General features: G+C 42.7%; 1 protein-coding gene and 1 long non-coding RNA gene across 3 annotated transcripts in view; one reads left to right on the top strand and one right to left on the bottom strand.

Annotated features, from left to right (window-relative positions):
- Positions 1–4,696: 4,696 nt before the first annotated feature.
- Positions 4,697–6,812, bottom strand: LOC127469909 (uncharacterized). Its single transcript, XR_007904115.1, has 3 exons — positions 6,723–6,812; positions 4,969–5,078; positions 4,697–4,875 (listed from the first exon to the last, which is right to left on the bottom strand). It is a non-coding gene; the product is annotated as an uncharacterized LOC127469909 (long non-coding RNA).
- A 4,112-nt stretch (positions 6,813–10,924) lies between these two features.
- The window catches only part of BRAF (B-Raf proto-oncogene, serine/threonine kinase), an 86,677-nt gene continuing 81,352 nt past the window's right edge, over positions 10,925–16,249 (top strand). The window contains exon 1 of one of the 2 annotated variants that reach the window (XM_051784755.1): positions 10,925–11,129. In XM_051784755.1, coding sequence (XP_051640715.1) covers positions 10,998–11,129 — 132 coding nt within the window. In that variant the 5' untranslated portion in view covers positions 10,925–10,997. The remainder of the gene's footprint in view (positions 11,130–16,249) is intronic. The other variant, XM_051784754.1, reaches the window with a different exon arrangement.

Raw genomic sequence — 16,249 nt, 5'->3', positions numbered from 1 at the left:
TGCTTACTCCAAGCCACCCAGCTATTACGGATATCATGAACAGGAAAGTGAACCGCTTGCTTGAGTACTCAGCTATAATGATCCCACTTTCTCTGCAACTTGCCAGAGCAAACCTGCTCTGGAGTCAAAGCATTGCTCTGGGAACATACTTTGGGAAGTTATTTACCACAGCATATCCAAAAAGGGAGAGAAAGTGCCTGTGAAGTAAGCAGATGTGAAACAAATGGACTGGATTGTTGATTTTCATCTTTTCTCTGCAGTTTTACAAAAGCAAAGTGGATGGAGTAAAAGAAAAACACAACCTTTCTGGAAGAGTAGTATAAGTACAAGAGAGGTTCCCCTGCCTAATTTTTCATATCTTTTTTCTGTAGTACTCATCTGCTAGCACTTGGTGTTCTCAAAAATGGCTGTTTTCCCTTGCCTGAGACTTCACCATAAAATAACAATGACTCAGCCACTATTGGAGTATATCCTAGTGTTGGGATAATCCATTGCTTGCTGGGAGCATTAGCATAACTATTTTATTCCAGAAAATACAGCCTTCTCCTCTCCATAGCTGGGATAGAAATAGGCACTTTCCTGCCTCCTTTCTAATCTGTGCTCTGTCATTTAGGAATAGACATTGCCTGACAAAGACTACTTTTTGTGCATTAAAATCAGAGTCTAGATAAATTAGGAGTCAGTCCTGACACATCACACCAGGGATTAACCAGGTATTAACACAGTATGTATATTTAGGAGAGAAAGTAGAGTTCCAGCCGTGTTCTGAAGGGCAAGGATAGTAACACTTACACTTTGTACAGCTATTGGTATAGTGACATATCCATTTTCTGCACAAATACCCAACTTCAATTAATGTTTATTTTTGGCTTTCCCCTTACAATGATTCTTTTCACCATTCAAACTGCTGCATCTTGTCACAAATTCCACTCTTCTCCCGGGGGTGTGAGCTGACTGTCTTCAGCAGATGTTTAGATGGATGTTTTAATTCTCAATCGGAATAAACCTGGTTAGCTGACCTTCAAAGTACTGCGAGTAAAAACCCAGCCTCCTCCCAGTCCTGAACACTTTTATTAAGTGCCACTGCTTCCTTATTTTGCAGTGCTTTAACTGTGTCTGTCTTTAATTAGACTCTGGTATGATATATTCATAGCTGCTGAGCGCTGCCGTGATGATCACAAGCTGTTTTGTAAACAGGCTGACCCAGTTGCTGTATATATCCTACAGGGAATGCAGCTATTGCCAGAACCTCTTCCTATTGGAAGTCCTACAGACAGGCAGAAGTTCACTTGCATGTTGCCACACTCCATAATACTGGAAGGTAAAAAACCCGCAGTCTTGCTTTCTGTCAAAGGTACCAGTGTATTGAAATGTATGTCCTCTGCTCAGAAAAGTAATAACTTGAAAAAAGTTTCCCCTAATGTGGAAAGAGTTTAATCTACTTATTAAAACAACATGCTGAGTTTACACAGGTCAGTGAAATGCACCTGAGTTACTCTATGGTTTTAGACAAATGCTTTGTCTTACTTGCCTTTGTTTCCCCTGGAGTAAAATTAGAATAATCATCACTTAGTGAATAGCGTCATGAATTTAAGCTGCTTCCAGGGTGAGAATTTACCCCAGGAGAACCTTGTGTAAAGAGCAGCTTAGTCTGGCTGTGGTAGGACTTGTAGCTCTGTGTATTTCAGAGCTTTATTTCAGAGAGATGATTGTATGCAACAGTTGATGAAATTTTTAATACATAAAATAAGCTGTGGTACGTTAATGTTTTTGCTGTTCTGCTTTACATGTTAGAGACTTCAAATGCTGAAAAAAATTATGATTTGGTCAGATTGTAAAAATTAAAAAAAAGTGACAGATATTTCTTAAACTGTAAATATTTTTTAAATTTTAAAGTGTCTGTACATGTTCCTCTACCACTTTGAAGTCCATTTTAGGGTAATTTTAAAAAACAGCAATCAACAAAGTCTCTATGGTTTGGAAAAGCTTCACATATCTGAAAGGCAGCTTTGATGAGGGAATGACTGTGTTTTATATGGGTTTTTTCTTTCTTTTGAAGTAGAAAGGATAATATGCAAAGAAAACAAATGTTACAGGGATCTCAGAACGATCCTCTTAAACTCAGTTCTCTGTAAATGGTTGTGGCACTTTTTGTACAATCCCTTGGGAGTAGATCCTGGAAACAAAATCCTTCAGGGGGAGTTCTCTGTTCATTATCTTGATATTGAGATGTGTGAGAGCAGAAACTCTCCCTGTTTAACCTCTTCTAGGTGCAGCATCATTTTTCTGAACTGTCCAAACCACAGTGGAAAACTCAAATGTTCTAATAATTGAAAAAAAAAAAAAAGGATTTATGAGGCATGTAAGAGTAAGCAGAAATAAAAATAATACCTTTATCATAAATCCTAGGGGTAAAACTTAAATTATGTGTGGGCCATCCATTTAGGATGGATCTTTTTGTGCCTGCACAACTGGGGAAGCACAAAAAAAGGCATTTTTGCCTTTCCATTCAATTTCTTTCTCCTTCTTTCTTGTCCTTTTTCTCAAGTGTAATAATAATAATGTCTTGAGTATAGAGAGGAAGGAACAGACAGGAGAACATCTGAAAGAATTTGCTTGTGAAGTCTCAATCACTGCAGAGCACAGCTATAATGTGTTCAAATGGGGAGGAGCATGACTGTAGACAGATATTAGAGGGACATCACCACCACACTGGCTGAGAAATTATTTAGAGTTGCCTATGGGGATAATTATGAAATCAACAGGATAACAATCATGACATCGCAGTGTCTTTATACGTATTGTGTTGAATTGTTCTGGGTGGAATACTGGGGTAAATTCCACAAAGTCAAATATTTATAAAAAATTAGAAGATTCCCAAGAAGTGGGTTTGGCTTATGTTGTCTGAGTCAGGCAGAGCTAGGCAGAACAAATGTTATAAAAAGTAGCACTGGGACCACTTCTCTCCTGGAAGAGGAGGCAAACTGGATGACCTAATACATTTTCTCATATCATAGCTAGGTCTGTGAAAACAAATCTCACCAAGAGCTAAAAAAGGATTTTTATATCCATTAGGTTTTCTGTCTATGCTTGAAAGTACTTCACTTCATCCCAGGGCTCCTAAAGCTGTTTGTGAATATTTCATAGAGTTCAGAGGGTCTCTCCCACTTCAGTTGTTGTTTCTGTGGGTCTGATGTTTCCCTCGTGGGCTGCTTCAGTAAATATGCTTTTAATGGTATTAGGAGCAGAAACCACCTGAGGTCCAGAAAGTCTAAAAGCCATCCTACTGCCACACACAGTGGTGTGTTCCTGCAAATATGTAATTGTAAATGCATCACATTCCTCAGTTTCCTCTACAGTCTCACCTGAATAAAAGTGAATGGCATCACTTGACTCCCACCTTTCAAAAGCAGATGTCTAAAATGTGATTCCACATTCACACATCTCCAGAAGTGGTCTAGAAGCTGTGTGAATACTGAATATCTCCAACTGGTATCCATGGGATTTACCTCTGCATAACAGGTAGTTAAATCCTCTGCCAGCATACAGAGCTATAGTCTTTAGCCTTTGACAGTGGTCTCTTCAGGACAGGGCTGATGAAACATCATCTCTCCAGAGACTCTGTCATGTCTGTGCACACAATGGCTGCTTCCCTAGTGATATTCAGTGTTGATTAGAATAATGTAATGCTGTCTGGGTACTGTGCATTGGTTTCTGCAGAGAGTTCCAGGTGGCTTAAGGAGTGCCTCATCCTCTGAGAGAGTGGAGCATACAGATGGGGTGGGCTGTGCTGGCCCCTGGGTCATGCTGCCTTATTTACAACCAGCAACCACTATGGACAAGGTGTGACTTTTCCAATTTCTGTACTTGCCTGCAAAGGAGCCTGTGTGTTACAGGCAGCATCAAGCTGCTGCTTAGAATATTTCTGGAGAAGCAACAGGTAATGACAGATGATCTGAAAGGTGTGAGGGTATTGCATTCAGTAGTGACCTGGCTAGTTAGCAGAAAAGTTCATTGTATTTTTTTTAATTATTTCTAAGATGTCAGAATTTATGCTGGGTTTTTTTTTAATTTAAATAAATGAGATACGACTTACATTTCAGCTGACGTTACTTAATATTATGTTTAGTTTGTAGGCATAGGAGCATTTAAGTGGAGGCTCCAACCTCAGATGGTCTCAGCTGGCTTGTCCAAACTGGCACATTTATATTGGAGAGAAGCCCCTGAGTGAGGCAGTGCAGATGCCACCCAGACAGACAACATTTCTGGCTCTGAGTGGATGGGAGGCAGTTGGAGCACAGGCTGCGTGTGAGGCAGCACATGGTATTGTTTGGCTGTTTGTCCTGGGTCTGTTTGGTGCAACTGATGTGCAGGTGAGTTGTTCACAAGCTCTGATCTTCACAAATGCTTTTTGAATGAACAGCATAAACCAGAGAGTAAAAATTAGGCTACAGAATCAGAGTTGTTACTGACAACTGGAAAGTAACACTGCAGCCTCTTTATTTTTCTGCTTTCACACTTATTCATTCTGCTTATATGCTGTGATGTTTGCCAAAATATTGCTCTGTTGCCTGACACCAGTACAGCCAACAGTATGATATGTCTCTGTATTTTCAGACTCAAGTTGTTTGATAGCATCTTCAAGTTTATTAATAAACATTATTGCCCTCTGAGGACAGATAGTAGGGTACTGACTAGGCATGCAAACCACTTAAAAATAAGATAAAACGAAGATCTGAGCTGGAGTCATGTAGAATTCCCCCAGAGGGGGGGTAACAGAAATTGTGTTCATTTACCAAAATGAATGTGTCTTCTGGAGAGAGAGGTCTCATTATATCAAAAAGGAATACCCACAGCCAAGGGCCTTCAGCGTATCTGCAAGCTGCAAACAATCCAAAGCATCAGAAACATTGAGAGGCCATTGACCACTGCACCAGAAATTTTGCCTTTGGCCAAGTGCACACTCACAGGAATGATGAGAGTATAGCACAGAGCTGGGAGACTGTCCTAATTCCTACTTGCTTGTCAGGCATCCTGTCTTTATGGGAGAGACTAAATGTCTGTGAGGCTTGTGTTGTCTCAGTGGTAGTGAGGGTTAAAAGACAAAGATGGATTATGAACTGTGACACTGACTCTGTCATTAAAAGGCACTTACGTTTAAATACGTAAGATGTGCCTATGTATATTAAAATATAATAATTCATTTTAAAAGTTTATCCATACTATTTGACCTATCACTGAAGAACAATAGCTCTTAAAAATCCAGCAACATGGGGTATTGCCCTGAAAAACCATGATAGGCCACCATGTTCTCTCTCTTCCACATCAACGCTGCAGTTTCTGTATTTGATTCCTATTACTGATTTAGCTTTTCTGGACTCTTAAAGTTTCCTTACTCCAGGGCAATACCAACCCTAATGGACTTTTTCTGCTCAGAGAAGAGACTAGAAACTGCAAGGTGCAGTTACTATCTACACTTTTATTAGATCAGAGATGTAGATAGTCACCAGCATGTCTGTAAAGTGCTGGAGAATCAAATTACAGCAGGTATTCAGGCCAGGGGACGCTCACCTACTCTGGATATTATGAAGAAAAATCTCAAGACTGAAACATAATTGAACAGTCATTTTCTGAACAGCAAAATAATTGAGGTGGTATCCTTTCCTGCCCTTTCTTGGAACACACTCAATCACATTAGTGGGGTTTTTTTATGCTTGAATGGAATGGTTTTGAGTTATAAAATGTGATTATTCACGCTGGAATAATAATGCGAGGAATCTAAAACTATTTAGTCCTGAAAGCTGATCAGCTTATCACTATCCAACACAAAGGACTCAGAAATCAGATATCTGAACAAGCTGAATGTGTTAAAGCAATGACCAGGGATGCTACAGGAACAGGAGGGTCTTGACTAATCTTCTCAAACAGATTTGGGCCTGGTTTTAGTTAAGTATGTCAGGCAGGAAAACCAGTGTTTGTTAATTCTTTGTTTCCCTATTTTCATCTGCTTCTCATTTCCTAGGAGAGCTGCATCTTCTTCTCCAGTGTCTACTTCTACTGCATTCTCCCTCCATCTAATCTTTTACCCTGTCTTTGCTCCTCCTGTTCCACTGGCTTGCTGCTTCTCTTAATAGTGTTTTTGGGGCTCATGCTTTCTCTTGATGGTCCCTTATATGCTACATCTGTTGGTATTTACACTGCTGCTCCATGAAACGTTTGCTTTCTCAGCTTCCCACGTGAGTCTGGGAGCAAAGGCAGGAAGGAGCAGAGGGAGGGGCAGAGCACTGTGACACAGCACACACACTGCTGGACCCCAAAGTCACTGCTCAGATGGAGTAGGAAGGTAACAGGTCAGCACTGTGCTCTTGTGACACCAAAGAACGTGCGTGATATGGGAGCAAACTATATGAAAATCACTCCCATCTCTCAGTCCCATCACCTTTCCTGCTCCCTGCCTCCAAAGGAAAATGTTTTGGTTTATGCTTTCTGAAGGCTGTGGTTAAGGGAGAGAACAACAAGAGTTTTATAAATAATGACTCTAAAATAAATTACACTTGAATCAAATGAAAGCTATGTAAATATTCCAAATATTATTACAAGAAAATCTAGAATAGGTTATTATTTATATATAAAAGAAATCTTGTTAGATCAACATTGCTTTTAATGGTAGAATGAAAATTGAATTAAGAAGACAGAAGATTCACATTTTCTTTTTTCCCTACCTTCTTTCTATTAGTAGTCTCTACCCAACCTCATCACTTCTGTTCATGTATTTAACTCAAAGGCAAAGAGCTACGAAGTCTCCATCAGCTGAAAAAAATACAGATGATAGTGTTCAGCTGCAAGTTCAAATCATGACAATATTACCTAACTTCTCACAGTAGTTATGAATTTTTCAGGTTTAGCAGAGTCACAGATTGGTAAATGTCCTGAACTAGTTCTCAGGAAGTTCCAGAGGAAACAATACATACGATCTGTACAGGAACAGTTTAAAGGGAAGGGGGAAAAAAAGAGGGGAAAAAAAAAAAAAAGAGCAGCCTTGTTTTCTCTATTACTTCACATTGCATCAGTCAGACAGTGATTCCTAGAAATACAAAAATATGTATAGTATGTCTTAAACTGAGTGAGATATAGGTGCTAAAGAGAGGGGAAAAAAACATATGGGTTATTTCCTCAAAAAATATCTTCAGCATTCTTTTCCTGGAGAGCAAAGTAATTTTCTTAAGTGTGTATTATTCTGACTAGTAATCAGAAAATGACTGAACTCTGGACAACAGCCTAATATTTGTTCTGCTTCACATTTTCTGTCTAAGATAACAGGGAACATGACTGGTGTCATTAGAAGTTGTGCTTTCACAAATCATGCAGACCTGTATTTCCTCGGTTAAGACTGAGAACTTAACCCAGCACTTTCAAACATGCATGGGCCAAGCACAAATGCTACCATGTATGGGACAAACACCATCTTTTCAGTGTGTGAAAAGGCTAAGCAGTTTTTTGAAATTTGGGTAAATTTTAAGAGCACTTCAGACATCCAGAGTTCAATGTGTATCAAATTTTCACACCATTTTAAAAAATCATACCAATTATATCAACATGCAAATTTTGTAAGTCTTTGATTAAGAAAATGGAAGGCTAGGATTTTTTGAGATATTGTCTTCTATTGAAAGAATATAATAAATGAGACCAATATTAAGTTTCATCTAGTATGTCTTTTGGACATTCATATTTTGGAGTATCTCACACTTTTTTGGGTAGGAAGAGGTAAAGATCACGAAAGATGTGTTCAAATGCTCACAGAGAGGTAGCCATATAATTTTTTTACTGGCTCATTAAAACATTGTTCTCTGAAAGTGCAGGTGTTGATTAGATCAGGCAAATGCTCTGGTCGTGGGCAGTCTAGCTGAAGAGTCTTTGTCTTTTAAGAGCTGGACCTGTTTTCTGACCCAAATTAAAATTAAAAAATTCTGAGGAGGGTCAAACCCCAATGCATTAACCAAGAGTTTGATGGGAGGTGGCAGGTTTTACATTTACAAGTATGCATTACCTGTTGCAATACCAGATAAACTGGCTGTGCTGCATTGTAGGAGCCAAGCAGCCAGCAGCCCACAGATTTGATAGCAGAAACCTGCCTTTCACCTCTAGCTTGTAAGTTTGATTTTGACCTATGTTGGTAATGAAAGCTGGTCTCTATAAAAGATGTCGATGCCATCAATTATCAGTAGATAGGATTTCATATCACCAAGAAATACTTACAGTTATTAATGATTTATCTTTCATCATGATGGATTAGTCAGGGAGCTAAATGGCCACTATGTGAAGCAGTAGGGAATTCCATTTATTACTAGGTGTGGATTTCCCCAATCAAAAGGAAAGTATAGCATAAATAGTAGATTTTCTGTCTCCTTCCTCCACAACAATATTTTAAAATAGTTCTTTAGGTGTTGTTTTTTTATCTCATGTATTGCAGGTGGTAATTCTGCTGTGTTTCCAGTTCTCAGTATTATGGTTTAGAATTGCAGCTCTTCGGTGGTACATCAAATGTAATAAGAAAGTCTAGTATTTTATGTGAATGGAAATATTATGAAAAAAATCAGAAGCTCAGAAGAAAGGCACTCAAGAGTACTAATAGCATTGGGAAAGGTATTACAAGCTACAAGATTGCTAGTCTACTAATTCCACTGCTGGGGCTATGCCCTGGACATAAATTGCTTAAGGAATAAAACAAGAGCTATGATTATCTTCTGTACACTGAGACTAAATTATCCCTTGGTATAAATTTCATGGAAATGAATGGACTTGCTCTGTTAGTTAATTTATATTACTCTGCTGGCCTTTCCACAACAGACCGTGTGCATGGAGAGCCATCTCCTATTACCCTCTGTTGCCTTTTCCTTCAGAGATCAGAGAGATTTGTCCCAGTGTTTAGTTCTCAGCATGGGTGTTATTTTCCAGGGTCTGTGTGCATTTTTCACTACCATTGCACATTCCCATCACATAGCAGGAATTGCTGATAATTATCCTTTTCATTACTGTGGCTATTAGAGAGAAATTTCTAAACTTGGTGAACTGCTTAGTCTAGGTACTTCTGCAGTCTTTTTGTTGACTGCGCTGCAGGCCAGCAGTCATAGGAAACCCCAGGCTCCTCTCTTAGGAAAGTGTAGCTTGTCAGATAATCAATTAAAATCCACTGGAATATTAACTAATATTAACCAGATTATTTTGCTTATTTCTGTGTTCAAGTGGTGTTTAATATTGCATAGCTCTCTACAGGAGAGACCCTCAGCTAAATTCACGCCCAAAGTTCCTTTCCCCCATAACGCCAGGGTCTGGTAATTCCAACTCCATGTTTTTCCTGTGTCTGCACAGTAAATTGAAGTTGTGTTTATTTACCAGTTGCAGCACTGCTGATATTGAAGTGAATTTGAAAGACTTTTCCATGCTGATGGCCCCAGCGTGAAAGGTGAAATATAAATCTCAAATCTATCACCGGGATTATTACATTAAGAGGTTGTACGTTTTCATGTTCACAGCTGGAGCGAAACAAAGATAAGGATGTTTGCACTTGCATATTTCAACTTAATATATTTTAATTGGCTACCATAAAATACATCAGGTTGTGTTAGAACAGCGTCTGTGCTCTCTGAAGTCCTGCTGCTCTTCTGGTACAGCAGCTTGTCTTTGCAACGCATTAGAATAGTGCTACCATTTCGGTGTCTGTAGTAACGACCTTTTCAGCGAGACAGCAGCTCAAACCCCCTGATCTAGCGAACGCTTTATGTGTGCGTGTGTAAGCAGCATTTCAGTGGGTGTGGCACACAAGGATACGACACGGCTCCAGGTTTTACTTTACACTGGCACTTTGGGGAAAGATGGTCACAAGCACCGAGGACAAGGTGGGGAGCATCTTTGGGGGCAGCAGTAAGAGCCGAGTCCAGCTCCTCCTCGCTCCTGAGCTGGAGGAGGGAGCGGCGTTTCCCAAAGCACCGCTTCGGGGCCTCTGTCACTCGCCCCAGGGGACGGGAGGCCACGGCAGGTCCTGCAGCGTGAGCCCAGGCAAGCCGGGCTGTCGAGGAAAGTGCTGCACGTCCTGTCATGCACACACAGGGAAGACGAGATGGACATTCGGCCACTGGGATCTGCTCTCAGACCTCCAGACTGGACAGAGCCAGTCGGAGAACGGGAGAGAGTTGTTAGGAGGGGACGGAAATGGTCCTGATTCCTGCTGAGCCAGACTCGACCCTTCCCTCGCTTGGAGCGCCCTTTGTGAAGAGAGCGCCAGCTCGGGCAGCCCACGGCCCAGTGCCGTCAGTGGGGAAAATATGGATGTTTTATCGATCCTGGCAATCGATTATTTCAGTTCTAACCAGAGTTACAGCCAGCAGGTTAACGTGTGATTTTTGGGAGCGCGTCTGTCGCTGCCGCATGGCTCGTGTTTGCCAGGATTCACCCCAAAGCCGCCGCGCCGCTGTTCGCCGCGGGATGCCCGACATCCCATTCGTTCCTCGCTTCAACCTCGCCGGCACCGCGCTCCCGCATTTATCTCGGGTTTCCCCGCTGCTGCCGAGGCCGCGGCTGGGAAGGACCCGGAGACCCCCCTGCCATGATGCCCAGCCCTTCCTCGGCACTCCCGCTTCCCGCTCCCGCTTCCCGCCCCCGGCACCGGCCCGGCGAAGGCCGCCAGGGGGCGCTGCGGCGCCAGCGGGGGGGCGGGGCCTCGGCGGGGGGCGGGGCGCGCGCCTACGTCCGAGTTCCCAGGGCGGCGGGGCGGCCGCGTCGTGACGTCACGGTGCTTTCCCGGTGACGTCAGGCGGGCCCGCGCGCGGCGGTGCCGTGTGTGACGTCACGGTGCCGGGCCGTGACGCGGCGGCGCTGGGAGCGGGCCGGGGCCGCGCGCGCCGCCCGCCCCTCGCGCTACGGGTCGCGGCTGGGGCCGCCTCGGCGGCGGGGACGCGGCCGCCCCCGGCCCCGCCCTCGCCCCGGCGCTCCGGCCCAAGATGGCGGCGCTGAGCAGCGGCGGCAGCGCGGAGGGGGCCTCGCTCTTCAACGGGGACATGGAGCCCGAGCCGCCCGCGCTCGGCGCCGGCTACGCGGGGGGCGGCGGCGGGGACCCGGCCATCCCGGAGGAGGTGAGGCCGTCGCACGGCGGCGGCTGCGGCGCCCGCCCGTGGGGCCCGGGCCCGGCCGTGCCGTGCCGGGGGCGGCCCGAGCCGGCGGGGGCAGGAGCGGGGCCGCCCTGGACGGGGCGCGGGGCGCGGGCGGGGCGCGGAGACCCCCGGCCTGGTGCCCCCTGCGGAGGCTGCGGCCGGCGGGGGTTTGGTGCGGGGGCTTGGCCATCGGTTCCCCGCGGTGGGTTTGGAAACGCTGGGAATGCATTTTGAACCCCCCGAGGTTGGGTTCGGTTCCCTCGGTGGACGTGCCCCGTCTTTGCACAAGTGGTCTGAGGAAACGTTGGCGGACGGGGCACTGTGGGGGCACGGAGGATGTCAGGCCTCTGGTTTGTGCCTTTCTTACATACTTCCTGTGTTTTTGGGGCTTATTACTTAACTTCCCAATCCCACGGAGGGCGAGCGGCACTACCTGTTTTGCCGGGGCTGCAGCGTGAGTTGCGAACGCTTCTGAGATGTTTTTTTCGGGAGGGGGAAGGAACAAACTGCGCCTTAACAACGCGAGGTGTTTTGCAAATCCAGGCACTGTAGGCATCCGAGCCAGACCAAATTGCCAGATGCCATGCACCGGCTCTGCTCCGGAGGGGAATGCAGACGCCAGGAGCTCTGCCGGTTTGTTCTGAACTCGCTGGGGATTATCTCAGCTCAGCTTTCCCTGGTGTGTCTGTGCAAGCCGTACGGGACCTCTCACCTGTGAGTGGTCCTGTGGCCCTGTGAGGGACCAAGCCCGCCTGGTGACCTCTCCTTTTTACGTCTAGCAGGCAAAAATGAGCTGGCTTTGATTAGCAGCTCTCAGGGGCGTCCAGTTTGATTCCCAGCTCACCAAAACCAATTTTTTTTAATCCATTTTATTTATTAATAGCGTAGTGGGTTATAGTGGAATTAACGAGTTGAGAAGTTTGACAAGTACTAGAGCTCATGCTGGGGAGATGGTCAGAAGGGAGAAATGGGGAAGGATTCCACCCCTATGGATGTTCAGAAGAAGTGAGATTGATTCCCTCATCTTAAGGAGTTACTTGCTTAAGGCAGGCAAAACTGAGCAGGGCACCATCTATTTTACACCCACCCAGCAGGGTGATTAAATGCCTTGAGTAATGCGAGTCCAGTCCCAACTTCCCTGAGTAAGGAGAAACTCTCAGCTGGTTGAGAAACTGAAATACCTGAAGAGTGGGGTTTAACAAACACACACTTTCAGCAGCAAAGTGAGGTTAAGAAGCTTCTCGTTGACTTGTGTTGCCCAGTTTGTGCTGGTGCAGCTGTGCACGGAATTTAATTTCTCGGTTATTTTCTGCCATAAAAAACAAATCTCTATGGAGTTACTCCAGTAACTAGTTTATATTGTGGCCCTCGGAACAATAACATCAGTACAGCTGAGCTGGTCGGGTAAACTGCAATATAAGAGAGAAGAGAGGGAAAAGCAGTGGCAGGAGGCAGGATTTTTTTTAAAAATCAATTTTCATACCAAAGGGGGGGTGTTTGTGAAACTGCTGTAAGTCATTTGAACTTCAAAAATGTTTTAGCCTGTGTCAGTCGTTAGATTTGATTCCAAGTGGTAAATTACGTCGTGTGGCTGCTTCTGCCCCCATCCTGAATATCTTCCCCATGTGAGGGAGAGGGACAATCACCTGGAACACCTGCCAACCAGAAAGGTTGGTACATTGCCAGTATGGGTGCAAGTATTTAGGAAGTGTGTGGGGATATTCTCGTATTATTTAAAAGCCAACTTTTTATTCATTGGAAATACTGAAACACTCAGGTCTTAAGGCAGAGCTTGTTCTAGAGTTTTTATTTTCTGATGTGGTTTTGTTCTTTAGCTAGCTAGTTCTTCCTTGAGTTGTAAGTAATTAAGTTTTGTTTACTGTATAAGTACAGCTATTACTTCATTTAGACCTGTACCTTTAGTAAAGGTCAAGCCCAAAAAATTGCTGACACAGTTAAAATGGAAACTATCCTTAATACTAAACTAAGTCAACAGAAAGAATAATGCAAATTCAAAGTGGCATAAGTCAGAAAAATAGTGAAGTGCTTTTAATTGACTCATGGCTCTAATGCAAATCCATGTTCTAGTGTTTTGTCTCAGTCCTTCAAGACAAGGTAAATCTAAGCTTTAAAAGTAACCTTGCTGTGGAAACCTGTCAAGGAGCATAACCTTAATGATTCTGAGGACATACCTGGAAACCTTTCAGTACCTATAAGTCCTTAGGGAAATGCAGTCCTGATTCCCAGGAGGTAAGCCTTCAGTTCTACACCCAGTTTCTAGTTTTAAAAGGGGGCAGACAACAAGAATTTGTGGCAGATGTTGAAATTGTCTTACACTTGTAAGTTGGAGCCCTCTGGTAAAGGGAGTGCTCTGTATTGAGGTTGTAATTGAGTGTTCTGTGTTGGTTACAGCTATATCAGTGTCCCTTATGAATTCTCTGGGGCTTTGAAAAACAAATTTAAGACATATTGTTCAACTCAAATCGTGAATTTAGGGCTTTAGAAATTGCTTCGCTAGCCTAAGTGCCAGTACTAAAAATCTTCTAATAATCATATAATAATTCTTATAATAAAGAGAATAGTAGTTGCTAAAGCTTTTCCCTCCCCATATTTAAGGTTGGCAAGAGTAGTTGCTTGTACACTCATATGGGATATCTAGGAAATGAGTACTTGGAGACAGAAGGACCTGAAAAGGGTAGGGGCAAGTGGATTTACAGAAATTTCCCTCTTCCACCCACTGTTTGGTTGCTGGTGCTCCGAGGCCTGGATGTGAGCCGGCGTCCAGAGGCACGTTGGTTGGCTTCTTCCCCAGCATGAATTCTTGGGACAAGAGATTGTTTGGATGGAAGGTTTTCAGAGTATTCCAGGGTTGTTGATATAGTAAGGAGTGTGTGACAGCTGGGAGGAAAGGTTCTGCTCTTGTTGCTAGAGATTATTTACACCAATATTAAATAATTCAAATGGGATTTTCTGTACTCGGAGCTTTGTGCCCTGAACTGCTCTTTGTAAGACCAAGATTACTTTGAAGGCTGTGAAGTGAGGGCCTGAGCTGCTGGATGGTCGATCGTTTTCTAGGCAGCAATGCTGGAATTTATCCTGCATGAATATTAGTGATAAATTTAGAAACCTTAATCCTATGAAACAGATTTAAGAAGAAGAAGAAAATGGAGAGTGGGTGAAAAGATATATAAGATGAAGATAGAACGAAAAGGCACCTCTAACCTTACAGTATGAAGTAAGTTGTGGGTTCTCATAAAATAATATGGATACACCAAATAAAACTGGGGCTAGTTTTGTTACAGTAATGTTTAGGGAACCTATTGTGTTGGGTATTAGAACAACTTTCCTTTAAAGTTTCTAGTTCTCAAAGAGTTTGCAGTTAAACATGCTACTTGTTTGGAGAGTTGAAACCACGAGTGGTTTTTTACTTCGCTACTTTATGTTTGATCTCAATTATGTTTACTGGCATTTGTGTTCAGTGATTGAGCTAACTTCACAGTCTGTGAATGACATCCTATTTAATTGTGAGGACAAGTTAAACTTGAGCTGGATGTAAAGCATCTTGTAGATAATATTCTGCAGTAGTATATCTCAAAAGATAAGTGAAATATTTTTTTTGTTTTGCATAGAACAGGAAAGGCTGTAGCTGCATGCTATGTCTGAGTTTGGGTCTCAGCCTCAAGAAGTGCATGGTCTGGCTGAGGAGAGTCTAGAGAAGAATAATAAGTGATCTGAAGTTTAGAAGGTCAGAGCTTTGAAGAAAGACTGAAAAAAACCTGAGATTAAAAAAGAAATGGAAATTTTTAAATCTGTTGCAAAGAAGAATCCAAATAACTCATTTGCCAGCTTGTGGCCATTACTGCCAGAAGTAGTGAGTTTGAATGATAGCAGAGGAGATGGTTTCATGTTACTATGAGATAATTTTCCTTATGGCTAGGTACAGGGAAGCATTAAAATAGACTTTCTTAACTTATTCATAAAATGCCCATTAATAGATTATCACCTCCACAGGCAACCATATGTCAGGAATGATGGGGGAAAGTTGATTCAGGTATAGAAAAGACAATGACTTTGATAACCTCTCATCTTTTTTCCTTGGGCTTTTTATGATTTATTTGTGGCAAGGCAGATAGAACGTTAGTACACAACCTTGAAAGATCTGAGTTTATTGGGGATATTAAAGAGATTTCTCCTTATGATATTTTTCCCCAAAAGCAATAGGATTAACAGCTCTGTCCTGTGGTAGCTTGTTTGATTACACAAAAGTTGCTTAATAGAGTAGTGGCTCCTTCTGAAAAGTTTTGATGTCTTGGGAGGCTTGTTTCTTGTCTCTGTGGATATCCACAAACTGGTTGGGCACAGAATGTTTAGTACTGATTTTTTTTTTTGTTGATTTATGTTGTTGCTTAAGCCTTTAATGCTATTCCCATTTGTATTTTGTTGTGTATTTTGTTTTAAACTCAAAGATCTTGTATTTTTAAAGCTGTTCTAATAATATCCTTGACACTTGTGTAGTCAGGAATGGCAATTCTGTTGTTGCATGAAGTTAAAAATACTGTAGACCAAATAAGATTTTGGTTTTGGTTGATTTTTTTTTTTTTTTAAATGGAGATATCTTTGGATGACAGCTAATTTTTAAAACAAACTGATAAACCCCATAGATTTCCTTAAGGTTGCAATATTCCATTTCATTAATTTGTCACAAATCTATAGTTTGGTTTAATTAATTGTTACATCTGTAGAAAAATTTGACTGCATGAAACATTTTGCAGGGAATTTGACTTAGAAGGAAGTCTAATTTTATTTGTACCTATAAGGGAAACAAAAGAAGGCTTCAGCTGATCATAAAATTTTTAACTGTTTTCCAGTCCAGCCTTAAGTAGAAACTGTTTCAGGTGTAACAGGGTTGTGGATTTTTTTCTTGAGACGCACTCTGTCCAAATGTAAGTTTTATTTTCAGTTTGAACCACTCGCTTGTGGAGGGTGGTGAGATGTATGGTACAGCAGAGATCCCTGCAGTTAGACCCAGGTCACCAAGCAGTGCTCTGACACCCAGAGCCGGAGGTTTTGCCATTTCCTGGGCCTGTCTCACACGGCTTAGC

This window comes from Manacus candei, unplaced genomic scaffold (assembly GCF_025592945.1).
Source record: "Manacus candei isolate 608988 ecotype Guabito, Panama unplaced genomic scaffold, ASM2559294v1 h1tg000018l, whole genome shotgun sequence".
In the NCBI taxonomy this organism is placed as follows: Eukaryota; Metazoa; Chordata; class Aves; order Passeriformes; family Pipridae; genus Manacus; species Manacus candei.
This window is presented reverse-complemented; position numbering and strand designations above follow the sequence as displayed.